General features: G+C 35.9%; 1 protein-coding gene across 1 annotated transcript in view; it reads right to left on the bottom strand.

Moving 5' to 3' along the window:
• Nucleotides 1-22049, bottom strand: part of MDGA2 (MAM domain containing glycosylphosphatidylinositol anchor 2) — a 916038-nt gene that overhangs the window by 68926 nt on the left and 825063 nt on the right. Inside the window, 1 exon segment of the mRNA XM_062206573.1 lies at nt 14911-15059. Within this exon segment, the coding sequence (XP_062062557.1) occupies nt 14911-15059 (149 nt within the window).

The following is a 22049-nucleotide window of genomic DNA, read 5'->3' as shown; positions in this document are numbered from 1 at the left end:
ACACCCAATCTGGGTGCTACTCTATACTCCTGTCCCACCCACAAGCTCTGGCTGGACCTCCCTTACCCCACACAATACACTTATGGATATCCACTGAGGGAGCAAACACTCCACTAAGCAATAGAAGCACATTTCAAAGGACAAAGCTCTCAGAAAAGAAAACCAACAAATGTTTCCACAGATGAGTAAAAATAAAAGTAGAAATACAAGAAACACATACAAAGAAGACAATATGACTTCCTCAAAGAAACACAGCACTTCAATATTAGATGTGAAGATGAGTAGATTGAGGGAATACATGAAAGGGAATTCAAAAGAATTATCATAAGATTACTCAAAATACACAAAAACAAATATATGAGTTAAGGAAATCCACACATGACATCAATGAGAAATTATGCCAGGAGAAAGAGATATTAATGAAACGTCAAACAGACATATTAAAATTAACAATTCAATATGTCAAGTAAAAATACAGTGGAAAGTTGTAACAACAGATTTGGTGAATTAGAGAAAGAATTTTTGAGCTAGAAGACAAATCTCTGGAATGTGTCAGACAAAAAGAAAAAAAGAAGAAAAATTTAGGAAAAAAAAATGGTGTTCTAGATTTTTGGGATACCATCAAACAACCAAATATAGGCATCAGGATGTCCTGAAGGTATGGAAAGAAATAATGGCTTAGAAGACTTAGGGAAATAATAGCAGAAAATTTCCCTAGTATAGAGAAAGACATAGACATCCAAGTACAGGAAGCATATGGAGTCCCTAATAGACATAATCAGAAAAGATCTTCACCAACACACATTATAGTAAATCTTCCAAAAGTAAAACATAAAGAAAAGATCCTAAAATGTGTGAAAGAAATACACTAGATTACCAAAAAGGCTATGTAATTACTTTGAAAGTTGATTCCTTATCACAAACCCAATAGGCTTGGAAAGAAAAAAAATCACTAAGCCAGAATACTTTACCTAGCAAAGCTCTCATTAAAAATGAATGTGCTTGTCCTGACTGTTGATGTACAATTTAATACTTTATTCCTTTTAGCATTTTTTTGTTCTAATTAATACTATTGGTTGAACTCTGTAATTAATACACTATTATTCTTAGGTGTTGAAATTTAACTGAAAAGTGATTGCTTTTAAATATGAATGGGAATAAGAGAGGGAAGAGATGTACAATTTGGGACATGCTCAAGCTGACTTTCCCCAAATGGTGGAGTTAGAAATGTGTCAGGGGATTCCAATACAATCCCATCAAGGTGGCATGTACCAATGCCATCTCACTAGTCCAAGTGATCAATTTCAGTTCACAATTGATCATACTGATAGATCTAAGAGTTAAAGGGATCACACAAACAAGACTAGTGTCTGCTAATACTAACTGATAGAATCAAAAAGGGAGAGAACAATCCAACATGAGAAGTGGGATACACAGCAGACTCATAGAATGGCAGATGTCCTAAACAGCACTCTGACCTCAGAATCAGCCCTTAAGGCATTCAGATCCAGCTGAAAAGCCCATGAGAGTATTTTAGGCATGGAAAGCCAGGACACTCTGGCAAAAAACAAAAACAAAAACAAAAACAAAAACAAAAAACAAAACCTAAATGAAAGATCTCCGCGAGTGAGATCCCAGTGGAAAGAACAGGCCATCAAAGAAGGAAGTACCTTTCTGATGGGAGGAGAGAACTTCCACTTTGACTATGACCTTGTCTAAATAAGATCGGAGTTGGTGAACTCAAAAGACTTCCATAGCTTTGGCAACTCATGACAAGAGCCTAGGGAGATTACTGATGCCATAAACAAGAGTGTCAAATTGTTAAGTCAACAACAGGAGTTACTGTGTACTTACTCCTCATGTAGGATATCTGTCCATAATGTGTTGTCCAATGTGAATTAATGCTATAACTAGTACAGAAACAGTATTTTACACTTTATGTTCTGTGTGGGTGCAAACTGATGAAATCTTTACTTACTATATACTAAATCGATCTTCTGTATATAAAGAGAATTGAAAATGAATCTTGATGTGAATGGAAGGGGAGAGGGAGTGGGAGATGGGAGGGGTGCAGGTGGGAGGGAAGTTATGGGGTGGAAAAAGCCATTACAATCTATAAGCTGTACTTTGGAAATTTATATTTACTAAATAAAAATTTGAAAAAAAAAAAAGAATGTGAAAGAAAAGCCTTCCAAAACAGAAAGTGAAAGAATTGTCACCAACTGGCCAGTAAAAATACAAAGGAAATCCAAAACAAACAACAGGAATATTCACAGAAAAGTGGCAAGACGCCATCATTACTTATCAATAATAAACTTGAATGTAAATGGCCTCAATTCTCCAGTTACAAGACACAGACTGGCTGAGTGGATTAAAAAACAAGAACTATCTATATGCTGCCTATAAGAAACACACCTCACCAACAAAGATAAAAACAGACTGAAAGAAAAAGAATGGAAAAAGATATTCCGTGCAAATAGAAATAAAAATGAACAGGAGTTGCTGTGTATCCATCCTGGTATCAGACATAATAACTTTAAGACAAAAACTGTTAAGAGAGACAAAGAAGCACATCTTTTCATGAGTGCATGGAAGTTTCTCCAGGACAGACCATATGCTAGGCCACAAAAGTCATAAAAAAAAAAAAACAAAAACATAAAATCATATCATTATCTTTACTGACCACAATGGAAGAAGCTGGAAATTAAGAACTTCAGAAACTTGTGGAGCCAGCATTGTGGCACAGATGTTTAAGCAGCTTGCAATGCTGGCATCCCGAATGGGTGCCAGTTCCAATTTTGGCTGTTCCACTTTCAATTCAGCTCCCTATTTATGTGCCAGGGAAAGCAGTGGAAAATGGCCTAAGCACTTGGGTGCCTGTGTCAATGTGGGAGATCTGGATGAAGTTCCTGGAACATGGCTTTGACCTGGCCCACCCATCCTTGGCCAGAGTGGTCATTTGGGAAGTGAACCAGTGGATGGAACTAGAGATATTCTCTCTCTCTCTCTCTCTAACTCTGCCTTTCAAATAAATAAACAAATCTTTTTTTTTTCCAAATGAAACCCTGAAAAATATGCAAACACATGAAGACTGAAGAACATGATCCCAAATGAGCAGTGGGTTATAGAAGAAATCAAAAGGAAAATAAAAAAAAATATTCACAGAAATGAATGAAGATGACAAACCAACATATAAAAACTTATGGGATACAGTAAAAACATTGGTAAGAGAAAAGTTTATAGCAATTAGTACCTGCATCAAGTAATTGGAAAGCATAAAATAAATGACCTAACAACGCATCTCAAGAACCTAGTAACACAAGAACAAATCAAACCCCAAATTAGGAGGAGGAAAGATACAATAAAAATTAGAAAAGAAATAAATAATACTGAAATAAAAATGATATAAAAGATCACTGAAATGAAGAGCTGTTCTTTTGAAACAAAAAGAAAATTTATAAACCACTGGCACAAGAAAAACCAAAAAAATGGAAGATGATTCAAACTAATAAAATCAGAGATGAAAAAAGCGTTGTTACAATGAATACTACAGAAATAAAAAGAATTATCAGGAATTACTATAAACAGCTACACATAAAACTGGAAAATCTATAAGAAACATAGATTTCTGGACACATACAATTTACTAAAATTGAAGCAGAAGACATAGAATGTCTAAGTAGACCAATAACAAAGACAGAGATTGAATAAGTAATAAAGACTCTTCCAACAAAGAAAAGCCCAGCACTGGGTGGCTTCACTACTGAGTTCTACTAAACTTTTAAAGAAAAAAACTAATCCTAATTCTTCATATATTCAAAACAATTGAAAAGGAGAGAACCGCCCCCAACACCTTAGAAGTTACCTAAAGCAAATGAAATCAGCATAAGAAAGAATTATTTGTACCCTCATGTCTACAGCAGCTCAAGTTAAAGTAGGTAAGATATAGAATCAACCCAACATACATCAACTGATAATTAAAGAAAATGATGCATATATATATATATATACACATACTATATATGTGCAAACTACTCAGCCATAAAAAGAATGAAATCCTGTCTTTACAACAAAATGGATGTGATTGGAGATGATTATGCTTAGGGAAATAAGCCAATCCCCAAAAGATAAATAATACTTTTACTCTGATCTTTGGCAAAAAAAATGTAATGCATGTGAGAGTGACATCTTGAGATCTGATTATTGTTTACAGCCCTTGTCTTTGTTCCTAAGGAACAATAGTTTTTTGAACTTTCTACTTTAGAATTCTTTATTGAGTGGAGGACTAACCTTGTGATTTTAAAGTAAATTTAAAGTTACTGCAAAAACTGAAAGAAAAATAAGAAAGGCAGGAGGATGCAAAATATTATGTTGTAAACCTATATCTTTGAAATACATGAAATCTGTTTTCTTTTTATAAATAAATTTGTATAAAAGAAGAAAATGTCATAGTGAAACCAAGTCCCTGTACAGTGCCCTTGATATAAATGCTACATATTGTCAGAACCTAGTCTCTCACAATCTCCCCATCTCCTTCCTTTAGCTTAATGTCTCTAAAATATCAGCCTCTTACTAAAATCAACTCAGTAAATTCAGATTGTGATCATTTATATCCTCTTCAGGTAAATGTTTAGTTTTTCCTCGGTGTTTTTTTTTTTTTTTTTTCAGGATACCCAGACCTTGGGTAAAAAGTAAATATTGCCATGAGTAAATCCCATTTTGCAACAATGACAATGCCCTACAACCTGTGGTATCACTGACTAATGAAAGGAAGACCCCAAGTACTGGAACAATCTGAAACTCTTACCTGAACTAAGTATGCAGCCCCCAACCCTAACTTCAATCCATCAGATCCCTTATCCTTAACCCCCTGGGGAGCCCAAGAATTCAAGGAGAACTGCCTGGCCTCTAGTTCTATGCTTTGCAGGAAATAGCAAGTGCTTTCAGGTACAGTAGGTAAGATGCCCCTGGAATGCCCAAATCTATATATAAGTGCCTGATTTTGAGTCCTGACAGTCCTGACTCTCCATCTCAGCTGCTTGCTAATGTGTTCCCTGGGAGGTACAGAGGTGATGAGCCAAGTGCCTGAGGACCTGCCACGCACAGAGGAACCCTGCATAGAGCTCCCAGTTTGTGGCTTCAGCCTGCCCCAATTCCAGGGAACTGGGGATGTTAAAAGAGTGACACAGAGATGGGAGAAATCACTCTCTCTCTGTTTCTGTATGTCTATCTTTTTTTTTAACTTTTATTTAATGAATATAAATTTCCAAAGTACAGCTTATGGATTACAATGGCTTCCCCCTCCCATAACTTCCCTCCCACCCGCAACCCTCCCCTTTCCCACTCTCTCTCCCCTTCCATTCACATCAAGAATCATTTTCAATTCTCTTTATATACAGAAGATCAGTTTAGTATATATTAAGATTTCAACAGTTTGCACCCACACAGAAACACAAAGTGAAAAATAGTGTTTGAGTACTAGTTATAGCATTAAATCACAATGTACAGTACATTAAGGACAGAGATCCTACATGAGGAGTAAGTGCACAGTGACTCCTGTTGTTGACTTAACAAATTGACACTTTTGTTTATGGCATCAGTAATCACCCTAGGCTCTTGTCATGAGTTGACAAAGCTATGGAAGCCTTTTGAGTTCACCGACTCTTATCATATTTAGACAAGGTCATAGTCAAAGTGGAAGTTCTCTCCTCCCTTCAGAAAGGTACCTCCTTCTTTGATGACCTGTTCTTTCCACTGGGATCTCACTCGCGGAGATCTTTCATTTAGGTCCTTTTTTTTTTTTTTTTTTTTTTTTTTTGCCAGAGTGTTTGGCTTTCCATGCCTGAAATACTCTCATGGGCTTTTCAGCTGGATCTGAATGCCTTAAGGGCTGATTCTGAGGTCAGAGTGCTGTTTAGGACATACACCATTCTATGAGTCTGCTGTGTATCCCACTTCCCATGTTGGATCATTCTCTCCCTTTTTTGTTCTATTGGTCAGTATTAGCAGACACTAGTCTTGTTTATGTGATCCCTTTGATTCTTAGTCCTATCATTATGATCAACTGTGAACAGAAATTGATCAAATGGACTAGTGAGATGGCATTGGTACATGCAACTTTGATGGAATTGAATTGGAATCCCCTGGTATGTTTCTAACTCTACCGTTTAGGGCAAGTCAGCTTGAGCATGTCCCAAATTGTACATCTCCTCCCTCTCTTATTCCCACTCTTATATTCAACAGGGATCACTTTTCAGTTAAATTTCAACACCTAAGAATAATAGTGTGTTAATTACAGAATTCAACCAATAGTATTAAGTAGAACAGACAAAAAAAATACTAAGAGGGATAATGTATTAAGTTGTTCATCAACAGTCAGGGCAAGGACTGATCAAGTCACCGTTTCTCATAGTGTCCATTTCACTTTAACCAAGGATGTTAAAGATCTCTACGATGAGAATTATAAAATCTTAAAGAAAGAAATAGAAGAGGATACCAAAAAATGGAAAAATCTTCCATGCTCATGGATTGTAAGAATCAACATCATCAAAATGTCCATTCTCCCAAAAGCAATTTATAGATTCAATGCGATACCAATAAAGATACCAAAGACATTCTTCTCAGATCTGGAAAAAATGATGCTGAAATTCATATTGAGAAACAGGAGACCAAGAATAGCTAAAGAAATTTTGTACAACAAAAACAAAGCTGGAGGCATCACAATACCAGATTTCAGGACATACTACAGGGCGGTTGTAATCAAAACAGCATGGTACTGGTACAGAAATAGATGGATAGACCAATGGAACAGAATAGAAACACCAGAAATCAACCCAAACATCTATAGCCAACTTATATTTGATCAAGGATCTAAAACCAATACCTGGAGCAAGGACAGTCTGTTCAATAAATGGTGCTGGGAAAACTGGATTTCCACGTGCAGAAGCATGAAGCAAGACCCCTACCTTTCACCTTACACAAAAATCCACTCAACATGAATTAAAGACCTAAATCTATGACCCAACACCATCGAATTATTAGAGAGCATTGGAGAAACCCTGCAAGATATTGGCACCGGCAAAGACTTCTTGGAAAAGACCCTGGAGGCGCAGGCAGTCAAAACCAAAATTAACATTTGGGATTGCATCAAATTGAGAAGTTTCTGTACTGCAAAAGAAACAGTCAGGAAAGTGAAGAGGCAACTGACAGAATGGGAAAAAATATTTGCAATCTATGCTACAGATAAAGGATTAATAACCAGAATCTACAAAGAGATCAAGAAACTCCACAACAACAAAACAAACAATCTACTTAAGAGATGGGCCAAGGAGCTCAATAGACATTTTTCAAAAGAGGAAATCCAAATGGCCAACATGCACATGAAATATTGTTCAGGATCACTAGCAATCAGGGAAATGCAAATCAAAACCACAATGAGGTTTCACCTCACTCCGGTTAGAATGGCTCACATTCAGAAATCCACCAACAACAGATGCTGGCGAGGATGTGGGGAAAAAGGGACACTAACCCACTGTTGGTGGGAATGCAAACTGGTTAAGCCACTATGGAAGTCAGTCTGGAGATTCCTCAGAAACCTGAACATAACCCTACCATTCAACCCAGCATCCGACTACTTGGAATTTACCCAAAGGAAATTAAATTGGCAAACAAAAATGCTGTCTGCACCTTAATGTTTATTGCTGCTCAATTCACAATAGCCAAGACCTGGAATCAACCTAAATGCCCATCAACAGTAGACTGGATAAAAAAATTATGGGACATGTACTCTATAGAATACTATACAGCAGTCAAAAATGATGAAATCTGGTCATTTTCAACAAAATGGAGGAATCTGGAAAACATCATGCTGAGTGAAATAAGCCAGTCCCAAAGGGACAAATATCATATGTTCTCCCTGATCGGTGACAACTAACCGAGCACCAAAAAGGAAACCTGTATGTCTATCTTTTTATGTTTCTTTGCATTTCAAATAAATAAAATTGAAAATAATTATTTAAAAATTCTACCCTTTGCTGGTGTCAGTGATGGTTTGCTGCATGAGTGGATGAGATTTTAGAGTTCTACAAAGATACTGATGATAATTTAAAACTATTCAAAACAATTCAGATCATTGATCAAATCTGTAGATGTCCCTGCACTAGAATTAAAAAGCCCATGTCAAACAGTTCCTTCAAACATCTCTCTCGACCAAGTCTAATTGGCTTAAGTCAAGCACATATGGTATTCCATTTTCATTTTTATCTTACCCTTCCATTCTCTTTCAGCATCTATAGAATGTACTACAATACTAGTACTTTTTCATACCAGTAGTTTAAGTAGAAAAAGTCATTCCTCACAATCTTGCAAACTCTGCAAATTTTGATTTTTCTATAAACATATTAATCTGAGTACTTAGAAACCACAATAACCACAATTATTACATACACTGTCATCTATAAGAAATCTATAAATTTTTATTTACTATGAAGTATTACAATATTGTGCTTTCACTAAATAACAGTAAACACAAATTATTTACTAAAAAAACTTCAGGCCGGCGCCGCGGCTCACTAGGCTAATCCTCCGCCTTGCGGCGCCGGCACACCAGGTTCTAGTCCCGGTCAGGCCACCAATCCTGTCCCGGTTGCCCCTCTTCCAGGCCAGCTCTCTGCTGTGGCCAGGGAGTGCAGTGGAGGATGGCCCAAGTGCTTGGGCCCTGCACCCCATGGGAGGCCAGGAGAAGCACCTGGCTCCTGCCATCGGAACAGCGCGGTGCGCCGGCCGCAGCGCGCTACCACGGCGGCCATTGGAGGGTGAACCAATGGCAAAAAGGAAGACCTTTCTCTCTGTCTCTCTCTCACTGTCCACTCTGCCTGTCAAAAATAAAAATAAAACAAAAAACAACAACAAAAAAAAAAACTTCAAAAACTGCTTAACCAGAAAGAGGAATATGCAGTAACTCAATTACTCAATTGGCAAAAACATGTCTGAAGACCAGAATGAATCTTATAAGACAATAGAATAATTAAAAAACAATTTATATTTTGATGACTGATTTCTTTGTTAGTAACTATTAATGATTAGCACTTGAGTAGAAAATCTGGAAATAAACCTATAAAACTAACAAAGTCTATCTTAGTGATGCTATAACCCACTACCGGGCAGTAGTAGCTGCTCCCAAACTTGATTCTGTGGCACTTTGTATATATTTCTATTATAACATTTAATAGGACATTTAAGACAATTCTTCATTTTTAAATACCATATGATTAATTAAAGTTTCATTAATTGAATGGGTGAGGAAATACATATGATAACTCTAAGCACTATAATATACTATGGTTTAAGAAGGGAAGAGTGGGGCAACTAAAGTACTCTAAGTAATGACATATCTGACTTTCTAAAATGATCATCAAAATGTCATACTCATTGTAAATCTGTATGGCAAAATATGAAAAAAGTGTATACAACTGTAAAATCTCTTATTAAAAACTGTAATTGTCTCTATTGCCAGTGGATTCTAATGATGTTTACGTTGGTTAGTATATACAAGTTAGAAATAATTTTGCTGGTTTCTTAATTCCTTAGATACCATCTGAGGCAAACATTCAAATAACTCTTTTCTCTCTCCTATTAAGCAACAAATGAAGCAAGTAATTGGAGACTAGTAGCTGTCTAAGGAAATTAAACAATTGCTTAGCTGAGCCTGAAAAGTATAACTTAACAACATTAAGACTTTAAGAAAAGTTTTTTTCTGCAAATTAGTATTTTGGCTTCCCATGATATATTTCTCCTTTTAAAGCTTCTTAAAGTAGTGCTTCCAGAGTTCCAGTGCTTTACTCTAGATACTGTGAAGTATTTTACAAGAAGTATATCAGGCAACGGTAAAATTTAAAGACGCTGTTCCACATCACAGTTAAGTACTGATCATATATTTTAATAAAAAGTCAGTTAACACTATTAGAAAACTAAAAGGAATGCTGTTTCATTTTACCAACTCTATCCATAATGGGTTTAATAACAGCAATAATTTTATTTATTCTTATTTAGGAATAGGTAATGAAGTTTCCAATGGTTTATAAATTAAAAACAAATTAGGGTTTTTAGGACTGAATGTGTCATCAGTCTTAAAGAATCAAATTTTTTCCCAAAATCTTCAAAAATGCAATGAAATATTGTGTTCTGAAGGCCATATGTGATCTTAAAGGGAAGATATTTTATACTAAATGACCTAGGTATTTTGAAGATAAAAGAAATTAGTTAGATGTATGGGATTAAAATATAAATATAGCATGAACATTAAGACTCCAGAATCAATAAAATATATACTGTGAGTTAATAATTCCTGGAAGGAAATTTCATCTTATAACCATAAACATAAATAGCAGTGATTAGGGAAATGTCATTTCTTTTAAAACTTATGTTGTAGAGTCCACATTATAATACAGTTCATTTAAACTGTTTTGTTGATTATATTCAAAGTTCATTGATTCAAGATTCTGAGAGAGTTTTGGAAATTAAAAAAAAACAAAACATTTGCATGTAATTCAAGATCTTCATTAAAATGAAAATCAGGTCCAGAACTCTAAAGCAATTTTTTCAAAAGCTGGTATCTTATTACACCATAAGACAAAGCCACTATCTAAATGTACATACTTGAAAATGAAATAACTTGTATTTCTATGCTAATATGGATAAATAACCCTTGCATTTCCTATCAAAAGGTAGTTTTTAAAAAGATTGTAACAATTTAATTCTAAGATGGCTTTTCTGTGTTATCCCAAGTATAAATATATCTTCAAAAGAAATGTTACTCAGTGAGTTCATTTTGTGTGCAAAGACTTGTTTCATGTAAAGAAGGAGAACATAAAGAATACAGTAGTAGGAAAAGAGAAACATGCAGACGTGTTGTCTCTTCCTACATTATACTTCGCAGCATCATCTTCTGGCTCACAGGGTCAAACAGTGTAAGACTATGACTCCTTACTGAGACATCCCAAGTTTTCTCTTTCATGGGACAATATGACATCCCAATAATATTACCAATTACAAAAGTACATCATAACAAGTACATATCCAAAAATGTTTATTTCCAAATAGAATACAAATTCCTAATAACAAAAAAGCCCTGAAAAGAATACTATGGCAAGCAAACAATCAGATTCAACAACCGGGTAATGGACAAGATTTGTTTTCTGGACCATGGTATATAACACCAGAAACCTATTTCCCTCTAGATGATGGCATGCATCTCACAGAACCTGCAAAGAACAGCATGAGCAGCAGCCCTACTGATTCGATCGAGAATGTACACTAAGATTCAAAGGGGGGGGGGGGACCTGAATCTGCATAATTTGGTTTATTGGATAACACGGAAGATCGAAGTCGGTGAACCCTAAAGGCTTCCATAGCCTTGGCAACTCATGACTAGAGCCTAGGGAGATTACTGATGCCATATACAAGAGTGTCAAATTGTTAAGTCAACAACAGGAGTCACTGTGTACTTATGTCTCATGTGGGATCTGTCCTTAATGTATTGTCCAATGTGAAGTAATGCTATAACTAGTACTGAAACAGTATTTTTATACTTTGTGTTTCTGTGTGGGTGTAAACTGATTAAATCTTTACTTAGTATATACTGAATCGATCTTCTGTATATAAAGATAATTGAAAATGAAAAAAAAAACTTGGTTTTAAATTGGACATTGCATAGAAAATTAATTTTTTAAAAATATCATGTAGGATCTCTGTTCTTAATGTGCTGTACATTGTGATTTAATGCTATAACTAGTACTCAAACACTATTTTTCACTTTGTGTTGCTATGTGGGTGCAAACTGTTGAAATCTTTACTTAATATATACTAAACTGATCTTCTGTATATAAAGAGAATTGAAAATGAATCTTGATGTGAATGGAAGGGGAGAGGGAGCGGGAAAGGGGAGGGTTACAGGTGGGAGGGAAGTTACGGGGGGGAAGCCATTGTAATCCATAAGCTGTACTTTGGAAATTTATATTCATTAAATAAAAGTTTAAAAAAAAACAGCTAGAAAACCATTTGTGAAAATCATTAGTTATAATGCTTTGGATTTATTTACGTTGCATAAGAAACAAACCTAAAGAACTAAAAGAAAAGCTAAAATAACACAATAATGTTAAAATCAAATCTAATAAACTCTTGAAATACTGTTTAAAGTCCACATACATTGGATAGATGATGATAGGAAATGCCAAAAATGTCTGTACAAGGACTGTCCTGCACAAGAATGCCTGGACTGTGGGACATTTGGGGTCATATTCCCCTTCGTACTACAGCTGTCTGATAAGTAACTTCTTCTTCCATGTACAGGATAGAAACTCGGGTTTAGACATGTCCCAAAACATCATCAAGTTCATATAGATAAAAATCAGTGATGCTGGATTGTCTAGACTTGGAAGACAGGTGTATCTACATTTCATTATAACAAACATGGTAGAGAAATTTATACACACAAGTACTACATATATAACTTACCATAAAGAAGCAGAACAGCAGAATAATATAAAAAGTTGTTCACAGGGAACAACACAATAATTTGGTGATGTGTGCCACAGTGTTACAGAAGTTATATGCTAGTTTTATGATCAACAAATGTAAAGGCAGGAATTTAGAGGTGATGTCCGTGTCTTGAATGGAAAATTTAAGAAATGCCATCACAGCATAGCAATCCAAGCAAAAGATACTGCGGAAGACAATTTGCCAATTACAAGTACAAGATATGGAGAGGCTTTAACTGAGACCTTCTATGGAATAATTCTAACTAGGCCAAAAATCTGTCTTCTCATCTCGGGATAAGATCCTTCATTGGTAACTATTTTCTGTTACTTTGTCCTACACAGAAGGTTTCTGACTTGCACACACCACAGAGACACTGAGTGGGAACAATGTTTCTGAGGCACATTATTGTCAAAGAGGGAACTTAGGAAGCAGAGTTGGGTAAACTGTGTAGTCATAAAGCCAGCAGCCCTTCAGATTGCCATGGCCAGTTACCCAGAGACTGTGAAAATACGGCTGAGGAAGAAAATAGAAACTAAATGTAAAATTCTGACTCTCATTGCAAATGAACCCATAACCAGAAAATAGTAAATGACATTTAAAGAAAGCAGCTTAATTTTACAAATACCAATTTACTCTTGGAGATAGATAGATAGATAGATAGATAGATGAAAATGGATAACCAAATAATGTGGTAGGGAACTAAGAAAAATAAAAGAGAAGAATTCCTTGAGAAGTTTCTAACATGCAAATTTAAGAAAATGACTGTAGCAAAGAATGACGTACTTTTCTCTGAAGGGAGGAGAGAACTTCCACTTTGCTTATGGCCTTGTCTAAGTACTGACAGAGTTTGTGGACTCAAACGGCTCCCTAGGGAGCTCATGTCAACAGCCTCGGGTGGCCACTGATGTCATACATAAGAGTGTTAACTGTTAAATTAACAACAGCAGTCACTGCACTAGCTCCCCATGCAGGACCTCTGTCCTCAAAGAGCTGGATTATGAGACTATCAGTAAAACTAGTTCTCAAACAGATTGTTTTGGGGGGAGGGTGCATGTGTTTGCAAATTGCTGAAATCTTTACTTAGTATAGAGTTGGTATTCTGTGTACAAAGTTAAATTAAAATAATTCTTAATGGAGAATGGGACTGGCAGGGGAGGGGTGGAAAGGTGGGTATGGTGCAAATAATTATATTCCTAAAGATGTACTTATGACATCTGTATTACTTAAAAAAATTAATAAAAAAGTAAGCTCTCAGGAAACAAATAAATGATGCAAAACTGAAAAAAAAGAAAACAATGGATGTGTTAAGAAAAGAAAAATATAGGCATATCCCACTTGTCAGAGTGAAAACTGCTATCCCCTTTTGCTGTCACGTTTATCTCCATGCCAATAAAAATGATCAAATTAGAACAGGTAGAACAATCAACTTTGATGTGGCTTTAGGATTTACATAAATTTACCCAAGGACAAGTGCAAATTTTCAGAGCGGTCCACTGAGATCTGCTGTGAGCATTCATGCAAGGTATCAGTCATTAACAAGTAGCAGTGTGTTTCCACCAGGAATAGATCTCTTACTTTTTTAAGCCTATTAACTAATAAGGAGGACATATTCAAGTTCCAATCTATCTTAATTTGAGAGGTTGTCTAACAAATTCTTTTATTATGTCATGGTGAGCACTATAGAGAAACAATGGTTTCAAGACAGAATGATGAATGGGATGCTATTCAAATATATCTTGAAAAACATTGTGTTAATCTGAAACAGTTCCTCGGATGTTATCTAACAAGAAACAATGTAAAGATCTCATTTAAATTTGAAAAATATTACTTAAACCAACAAAGGCCAAATAAGCTTAACAGTGGCTCATTTGAAAAAGATACACGTTTTCATGTAGTACACAGGGAAAATATCATACTTTATTATTTCTTCACATTTTACTAAAGCATATTCGTTGTCAGATCTATTAAATTAACTCTCAATGCATTCTCTGTATTTCTTTCATGCTTCAAAAATAATATTTAAAATGTACAGCTCCTCTGGAAACAAATGATTAATGAATATAGGTAAGTAGGGCACATCTTAAATAAGTTCCTGGCATTTATAGCATACAATTTTTCCAGCATATCTAGTACAGAAGGATTTCAGAAACTTCTAATAATGTTGCTTTAATATGTCTGCTGTCATAGGGGAAAGTATGTAAATTAACTTCAAAAATTTGTATGTAATTCAGAGCACTTTATACAGCAAGGCATTATCTCTGATAAAGGAAAATACATCCTGAAATTCATGAAAAAGGACTAGAAAAATTGTAGTAACAAAGTCTGCACAAAGATTACAAAGGAAAAATAAAAGATGGCAATTAAATGTCTTACCTGCCTAATACCCAATCGGTATGCAACAATCCGATCCACGGCATCGGGATTCATTTGTGTCCACTGAAGGCTGTAGGAATAAACACGGTGTCTGTTCTGCCACACGGGATTGTAGGTATCATAGTAGAATTCTGGAGCATATGCCTTTCCTGAAAATAGAAGGGGTGCTTCAATGTGAATGATGACATACCACAGTTTATTAGTGCATATTTCCTTTGACCCTTTCATCTCCCTCTACTAAACTACTAAAAAAGCCACATTATTAAAATCTAGTCAGTTTTATATATACTTTTGAGAGCAGATGTAAGAACTGATAAATGGGCCGGCACCGTGGCTCACTTGGCTAATCCTCTGTCTGCAGTGCTGGCACCCTGGGTTCTAGTCCCGACTGGGGTGCCAGGTTCTAGTCCCAATTGCTCCTCTTCCAGTCCACCTCTCTGCTGTGGCCCAGGAGGGCAGCGGAGGATGGCTCAAGTGCTTGGGTCCCTGCACTTGCATGGGAAACTGGGAGGAAGCACCCAGCTCCTGGCTTTGGATCGGCGCAGCACTGGCCATAACTGCCATTAGGGGAGTGAACCAATGGAAGGAAGACCTTTCTCTTTGTCTCTCTGTGTCTATAACTCTCTCTCTGTCAATCTCTCTCAGTGTCTAACACTGCCTGGGAAAGAAAGAAAGAAAGAGAGAAAGAGAGAAGGAGAGAAGGAGAGAAGGAGAGAAGGAGAGAAGGAGAGAAGGAGAGAGAGAGAGAAAGAGAGAGAGAGAGAGAGAGAGAAAGAGAGAAAGAGAGAAAGAGAGAAAGAGAGAAAGAAAGAGTGGCTTTGGCTTTGCCTAACCTCATCTGTTGTGGACATATGGGGAATGAACTAGCAGATGAAAGACCTGTCTCATTCTTTCTCTGACTCCTCATCTCTTAAATAAATTATTTTAAAAAATAAAATTTTAAAAAGAACTAGAGCCATCATCTTGCAAAGCACAAGTTTACAATTAGAATTTGAATCAAAAGCCATGAGACAGAAGACATACTACAGAGAGTTTGAGTAGACCAAGAAAATTTGATCACTGGGCAAGCCATAGTTGGAGTCATGGGAAGAGATAAAAATCACACAAAGACCTGAGATAAAATAACCAGGGAAAAGGAAGAAAACAAAAAGTGTGGATCAAGCAAAGCATACAGGGGTGAATGACCAAATCTATTTAAAAACAAAGAAATAATGAAAAACCGGAGCAAGCCTTTGAGCTGGCTGATAAGACACGTTTAAGATGCTGCATCCCATGAAACAGTACATGGACTTGAGTATGACTTCTGGCTCCTGGCCCCTGCCTCCTGTTAATATAAACACTTAAAGGCAGCAGTAATGGCTCAAGTAGATGGTTTCCTGCCGCCCACATGGGTGACTCAAATTGAATTCCTGGTTTTCAATTTCAGTCTGGCTTATTAGGACAGGCCATTGTAGGCATCTCTCCACACCTCTCAAGCAAATAAAAATTTAAATGTTATTTGAATATTCATTCAGTTGAATTGAAAATGGATTAGTACCAATATGAAGAATCTCACACAGAAATCTCGAGAAGAGCCATTATATTCATATATTTCTTCTTCCATTTTACATAGTATTTTTACTTACTGTAGCACTATTTCATGTTCACAATAGCTAAGAACACAGCCTACTTGAGAGGTGAACACTACACTAAATGGAGGAATCATTGCCCAAAGTATTTTTGACAACTTGTATCAAAAGTCAAGGTTCCTTTGGCTGGCACTGCGGCTCACTAGGCTAATCCTCCGCCTGTGGCGCTGGCACACCGGGTTCTAGTCCCGGGGCGCCTGATTCTGTCCCAGTTGCTCCTCTTCCAGTCCAGCACCCGGGAGTGCAGTGGAGGATGGCCCAAGTGCTTGGGCCCTGCACCCACATGGGAGACCAGGAGGAAGCACCTGGCTCCTGGCTTCAAATCGGCACAAAGCGCCAGCCGCAACGTGCCAGCCGTAGCAGCCACTTGAGGGGATGAACCAACGGAAAAAGGAAGAACTTTCTCTCTGTCTCTCTCTAACTCTGCCTGTCCAAAAAAAAAAAAAAAAAATCAAAGTTCCTGAATGCCATGGCTGAGAAAGAACTTTTAAGATCACACCCATTAACAACAGCTACAAAAAATTAAAATATCTTTGAAGAAATTTAACCAAGAATGTGAAAGATCTCAACAATAAAAACTATAAAGCATTAAGAAAGAAATAGAAGAAATAACCAAAAAATGGAAAAAATCTTTCATGTTTGTGGTAGTTTATACATAGTCAAAAGAAAACCAAAAACCCTGAATACCTAAGGGTGAAACTGATGTCTTACGGTCTGATAATAGTTTATAGGCCTTGTCTATATTTTGGTGGAACAGTGGTCGTTCTAGATTCTACTTCTTGAACACTATGTTAGTGGTGATTAAGCCAGTGATTATAGAGAAATTGAATGTCTATTATTGCAAAAATAGAAGCAAGGAAGCATTCAAAGCAAAACAGGGACAGAACAGATTCACAACCAACGGCTATATAGCACAGATAAGAAATATCTATTAAAAGTGGATTCATGGAGTTTTTTGAGTTGATAATGTGATAATAAAGAAAATCAGACTAAAGGTTCAAAGATCTATAACAAAATACACATCAATGATTTTTATTAAACAAATACAAAGTTTGACTTTGAAATGTCCTATCAATGGTCTCTAAATGCAGAATTGCCTACCCTACTAGACTCTGCATTTCCTTTCAGGAGAGGTGTTTTAGTCAATATCCTAAATAGCCATTTAGCAGGCCTGAGTAGCATCACTGTCTCCAAGATAGCCAAGGAGGAATCTTTCAGTCTGGACTGCACAGTGCTCTGAAATGCATGCCTAACATCAAATCGAATTTAATACCCTATTTTAAATGACACATGGTTAAAAAATGGAGGAACTAGCAATTACAAATTATATTACAATTTTGTACTAAGTATTTGTTTTGAAAGGGCTTATATTTATTATGAAGAAAAATGTTGCTCCAAATTATATTTAAGTATGAATTCATTTTAAGGCAAGCCCAGGAAACCACATAATTTATAAATATCTTGGGTTATTCAGATGAAGGAATGCAGGCAACACATTTTGAAATGCTTTAAAGGATCTGAAATCACCTCCAAGTCTGCATAACAGAAGACTAAAAAATTAATTCTAGAGTAAGAATCGTCTATCTCTTGGGTTTCATCAATCTCTGAGAGAGCAGCAGACATGATCCAGCAGCCAAGCTCTGTAGGGCAAGACTAAGGAAGGTCAGATAAATGGGAGTGTGACAAAGTGGGATAGAATTATGAAAAGAAATCCTATTCTGGGCATTTCCATATTCTAGAATATTCGACATTTAGTTGACTGCTGGCAGAGAGAGGGGTGGATCTGCTTCAAGTAATCAATGCAAATTGTTATAATTCTAGGAAGATTGTTGATTTAAATTAATACTTTTAAGTTTATCGAACTTGTCTGACCTTGAGGTTTTAAAAGGATCCTTGTGACCTGGTGAATAATATGAATTTGTTCATCAAGAGTTATTTTCAAGCAGTGAAAAAAGATAAGTTCCAATCTAATCCTCATTTAAATATTCTAAATAGATCAATTACTTTAAAATTCCATCATCATTTTTATATTTAATTGCAGACTATTAGAAAGGCTTTTCAATGCATTTTTAAAATGCTATATTTTTCTTATTTTTTTATTTCAACTATCTTTAAAACAGATAAGAACAGGGAATTAAATATGGAATATTCCAGCATTACTGAACATTAACATAAATCCTACTGATTGCAACATTTGAATGGAACAATCGGAAAGTAGAAAACCCTGTCGTAACTCCCCTGCTCTCATTTCTACCCCACCAACTAGGGAACCATTTTCTTGGTTTAATGGTTCCTCTTGCTAATGCAATTTCCTACTTTTTAATTTTTAAAAATATTATTAATATACACAGGATAGATTTCATGCATTTCATAGATAAAATGCTGGATAATCATACTTCCCTTCATTTCTCAATCATCTCTCCTTCCTTTTTTTTTTCTTTAATTTTTGAGATAACAAACTTTCAGTTCACTTTATAATCACAGACTTAATGCATCACTAACAATAAAGTAGAAAGACCTCTGTTCCATAGGAATATAGACAGGGCTAAAAACAATAAGCGAATCTGAAGATGCCTGTTTCATTCTTATACACTACTTTTTTTTCCTTTGCATTCTATGTTATCTACCACATATCAAAGAAAGTACATGATATTTGTCTTTCTGGTACTGATTTATTTCACTAAGCATAATGATCTCTGCTTGCATACATTTTGTTGCAAAAAACAATATCCCATTCTTTTTTTATGGCTGAGTAGTATTCTATTTGTGTATATACCACATTTTCTTATCCTGTCATCAGCTGATGTTGATTCCATATCTTTGCTATTGTGAATTGAGCTATTATAATTATGGGTATACAAATAACTCATATTCTGACTTCTTTTCTTTTGGGTAAAGACCCAGGAGTATGATGGGTGGGTTATACTATTTTCAGATCTCTGAGGAATCTCTATACTGTCTTCTGTAATGGTTGCAATTTTCACTGGTTAAATCATATGTAATAAATTTTCATGGAACACTGGATTAGAAAAACTTTAGACATCAATCCAATGTCATACAAAGAAATTTAGGATAGACTAGAGATAGTAATGACAATATAGAAAATTATATATTAGTAATCAAATACAATAAGGCACATAACAATTTTTTATTTCAGCTCAAGAAATTTTTAAAAATTAGGAGCAAACCTTACGTTTCAGTGGGTTAAGTTGCTGTCTGCAATGTCAGCATCCCATATAAGCACCAGTTTGAGTCTTGGCTATTCCATTTCTATCCATCTCCCTGCCAAAGTGCCTGGGAAAGCAGCAAAAGGTGGCTCACATGCTTGAGATCCTACCACTCATGTAGGAGACCTAGAGGGAGTTCCAGGCTCTTGGCTTTCGCCTGGCACAGCCCCGGCTGTTGGGACTATTTGGTGTGAATAAACAACAGATGGAAAAATCTATTTCTTTCCTTCTCTGTAATTCTAAATTTCAAAATAAAAAAAATTAAAAATTTTGACTACTTTTATAGCTGAATAACTACATTACCTTATAATTACATGTTAAATGACTTTAGATAATTACTTTAGATAATTACTCATATTATTGATTAGTAAAAAATAATAATTTTGAATAGTTGTAGTTAAAAATAGATATGCAGCCGGTGCTGCGGCTCAATAGGCTAATCCTCCACCTGCGGTGCCGGCACCCTGGGTTCTAGTCCCGGTCGGGGTACCAGATTCTATCCTGGTTGCCCCTCTTCCAGGCCAGCTCTCTGCTGTGGCCCGGCAGTGCAGTGGAGTCCTTGGGCCCTGCACCCCCATGGGAGACCAGGAGAAGCACCTGGCTCCTGGCTTTGGATCAGCGTGATGCGCCAGCTGCAGCGCGCTGGCCGTGGCAGCCATTGGAGGGTGAACCAACAGAAAAGGAAGACCTTTCTCTCTGTCTCTCTCTCTCTCTCACTGTCTACTCTGCCTGTCAAAAATAAAAAAAAAAATGCTTGCTTATGTCCCAGAGCAAACTTCTTTGGAAAAATCTTAGAAAACAAACACATTTCCTGATATCAACTGAGAAATAAATCTAAAAACTAAGCAAACGCAGAAACTTAATTTTTTTCTCTAATTTCAGAGCCAATCATAATTAATGTTTATATACTCATTTGTAAGAAGTGCACAATAATATCAATAATTTTAGGCTTTGACAGACTAATGGGACATCTGCTGGTTGAACAGAGAAAGATTTCATAATACATATTTTTTTCTTTGTTTTACTTCAGGCATTTATCTTCTTATTTCAGCAAGCATACCAAGAAAATATTCATAGGCTCTCATACTTTAGTTTTATTTTTATACAACATTATTCCAGTATAAATATTTTTTGATTAACTGATCTAGAAGCACATTCAGCATATAAACTGGAAGATCATTTTTAGATAAATTATGGATAATGATATATTTTAAAATATTTTCAAGTGTATAGGAAAACATTATATGTCCAAAATATCACATACAATTTATGTGAAAGTATAGACATTCCTTTTTGGAAAAAGCTTTATGGAATTGATTAAATGAGGGTTGAAAACATACTTTTAGGCACAAAGATCAAATACAAATGGAAAATATCATCCATGTAAAGACTTAAAATGTCCTTAGCCATGTGAATCGATTTTAATAAAATCAAAATAGCTTTCATAATAAAAAAAATTAAAGAATTTCACAGTAGTGGCTCAGCCCACATTTATTTCTTGAAGGCAACTAACATTTTAGAAAGTGTCCTGAAGGAACACAAAGTAAAACAAAACAGCTAAATTTGCTTTACAAAAATATTTATAAGGTACTTTTGCATACATGAGGGATATCTGCTAATCTTTTTCATTTGTAGAGAGATATTAAATAGCTAATCATGTCACTTTATTATGAAGTACTAACAAAATCTAGATAAATAAAATCAAGTCAAGTCTCCCATCAAAGAAAAGCTCAAGATCAGTTTGCTTTGCTCCTGAATTCTAAGACACATTTTAAAAAGTGTTATGTTCTTACTACCTGTTGAATTTTTTAGCGGAGGGTTGAGATTATAAGACAAACTGAAATTACATAATTGTAAAAATTAAAAGAAAGAATAAGAAAAGGAGGAGGAAGGAGGGTGTAAACATGGGCAGGTGGGAGGGCAGAGTGGGAAGTATCACTATGCTCCTGAAACTTTATATATGAAATACATAAAATTTGTTCAACTTACATGAATAAAAAATTTGAAAAAAAAGAACTTACATTAATTATTCTTAGTCTACAAAATACAAGAAGGGGGCTAGCATTATTGCATGGTTGGTTAAGCCACTGCTTGGGATGCAAGCAACAACAGCATCCCATATGAGTGCTGGCTGGAGTCCTGACTTCTCCAGTTGATTGCAGTTTCCTGCTAATGCTCTTGGAACAGCAGCAGCAGATGTTCCAAGAACTTGGTTCCCTGCTACCCACATGTGAGACCTGGATGAAGTTCTAGGCTCCTGGCTTTGGTCTGGCCCAGCCCTGGC

This window comes from Lepus europaeus, chromosome 11, assembly GCF_033115175.1.
Source record: "Lepus europaeus isolate LE1 chromosome 11, mLepTim1.pri, whole genome shotgun sequence".
Taxonomy (NCBI): Eukaryota; Metazoa; Chordata; class Mammalia; order Lagomorpha; family Leporidae; genus Lepus; species Lepus europaeus.
The sequence above is the reverse complement of the archived record's forward strand: the minus strand, read 5'-3'. Positions and strand labels throughout refer to the sequence as shown.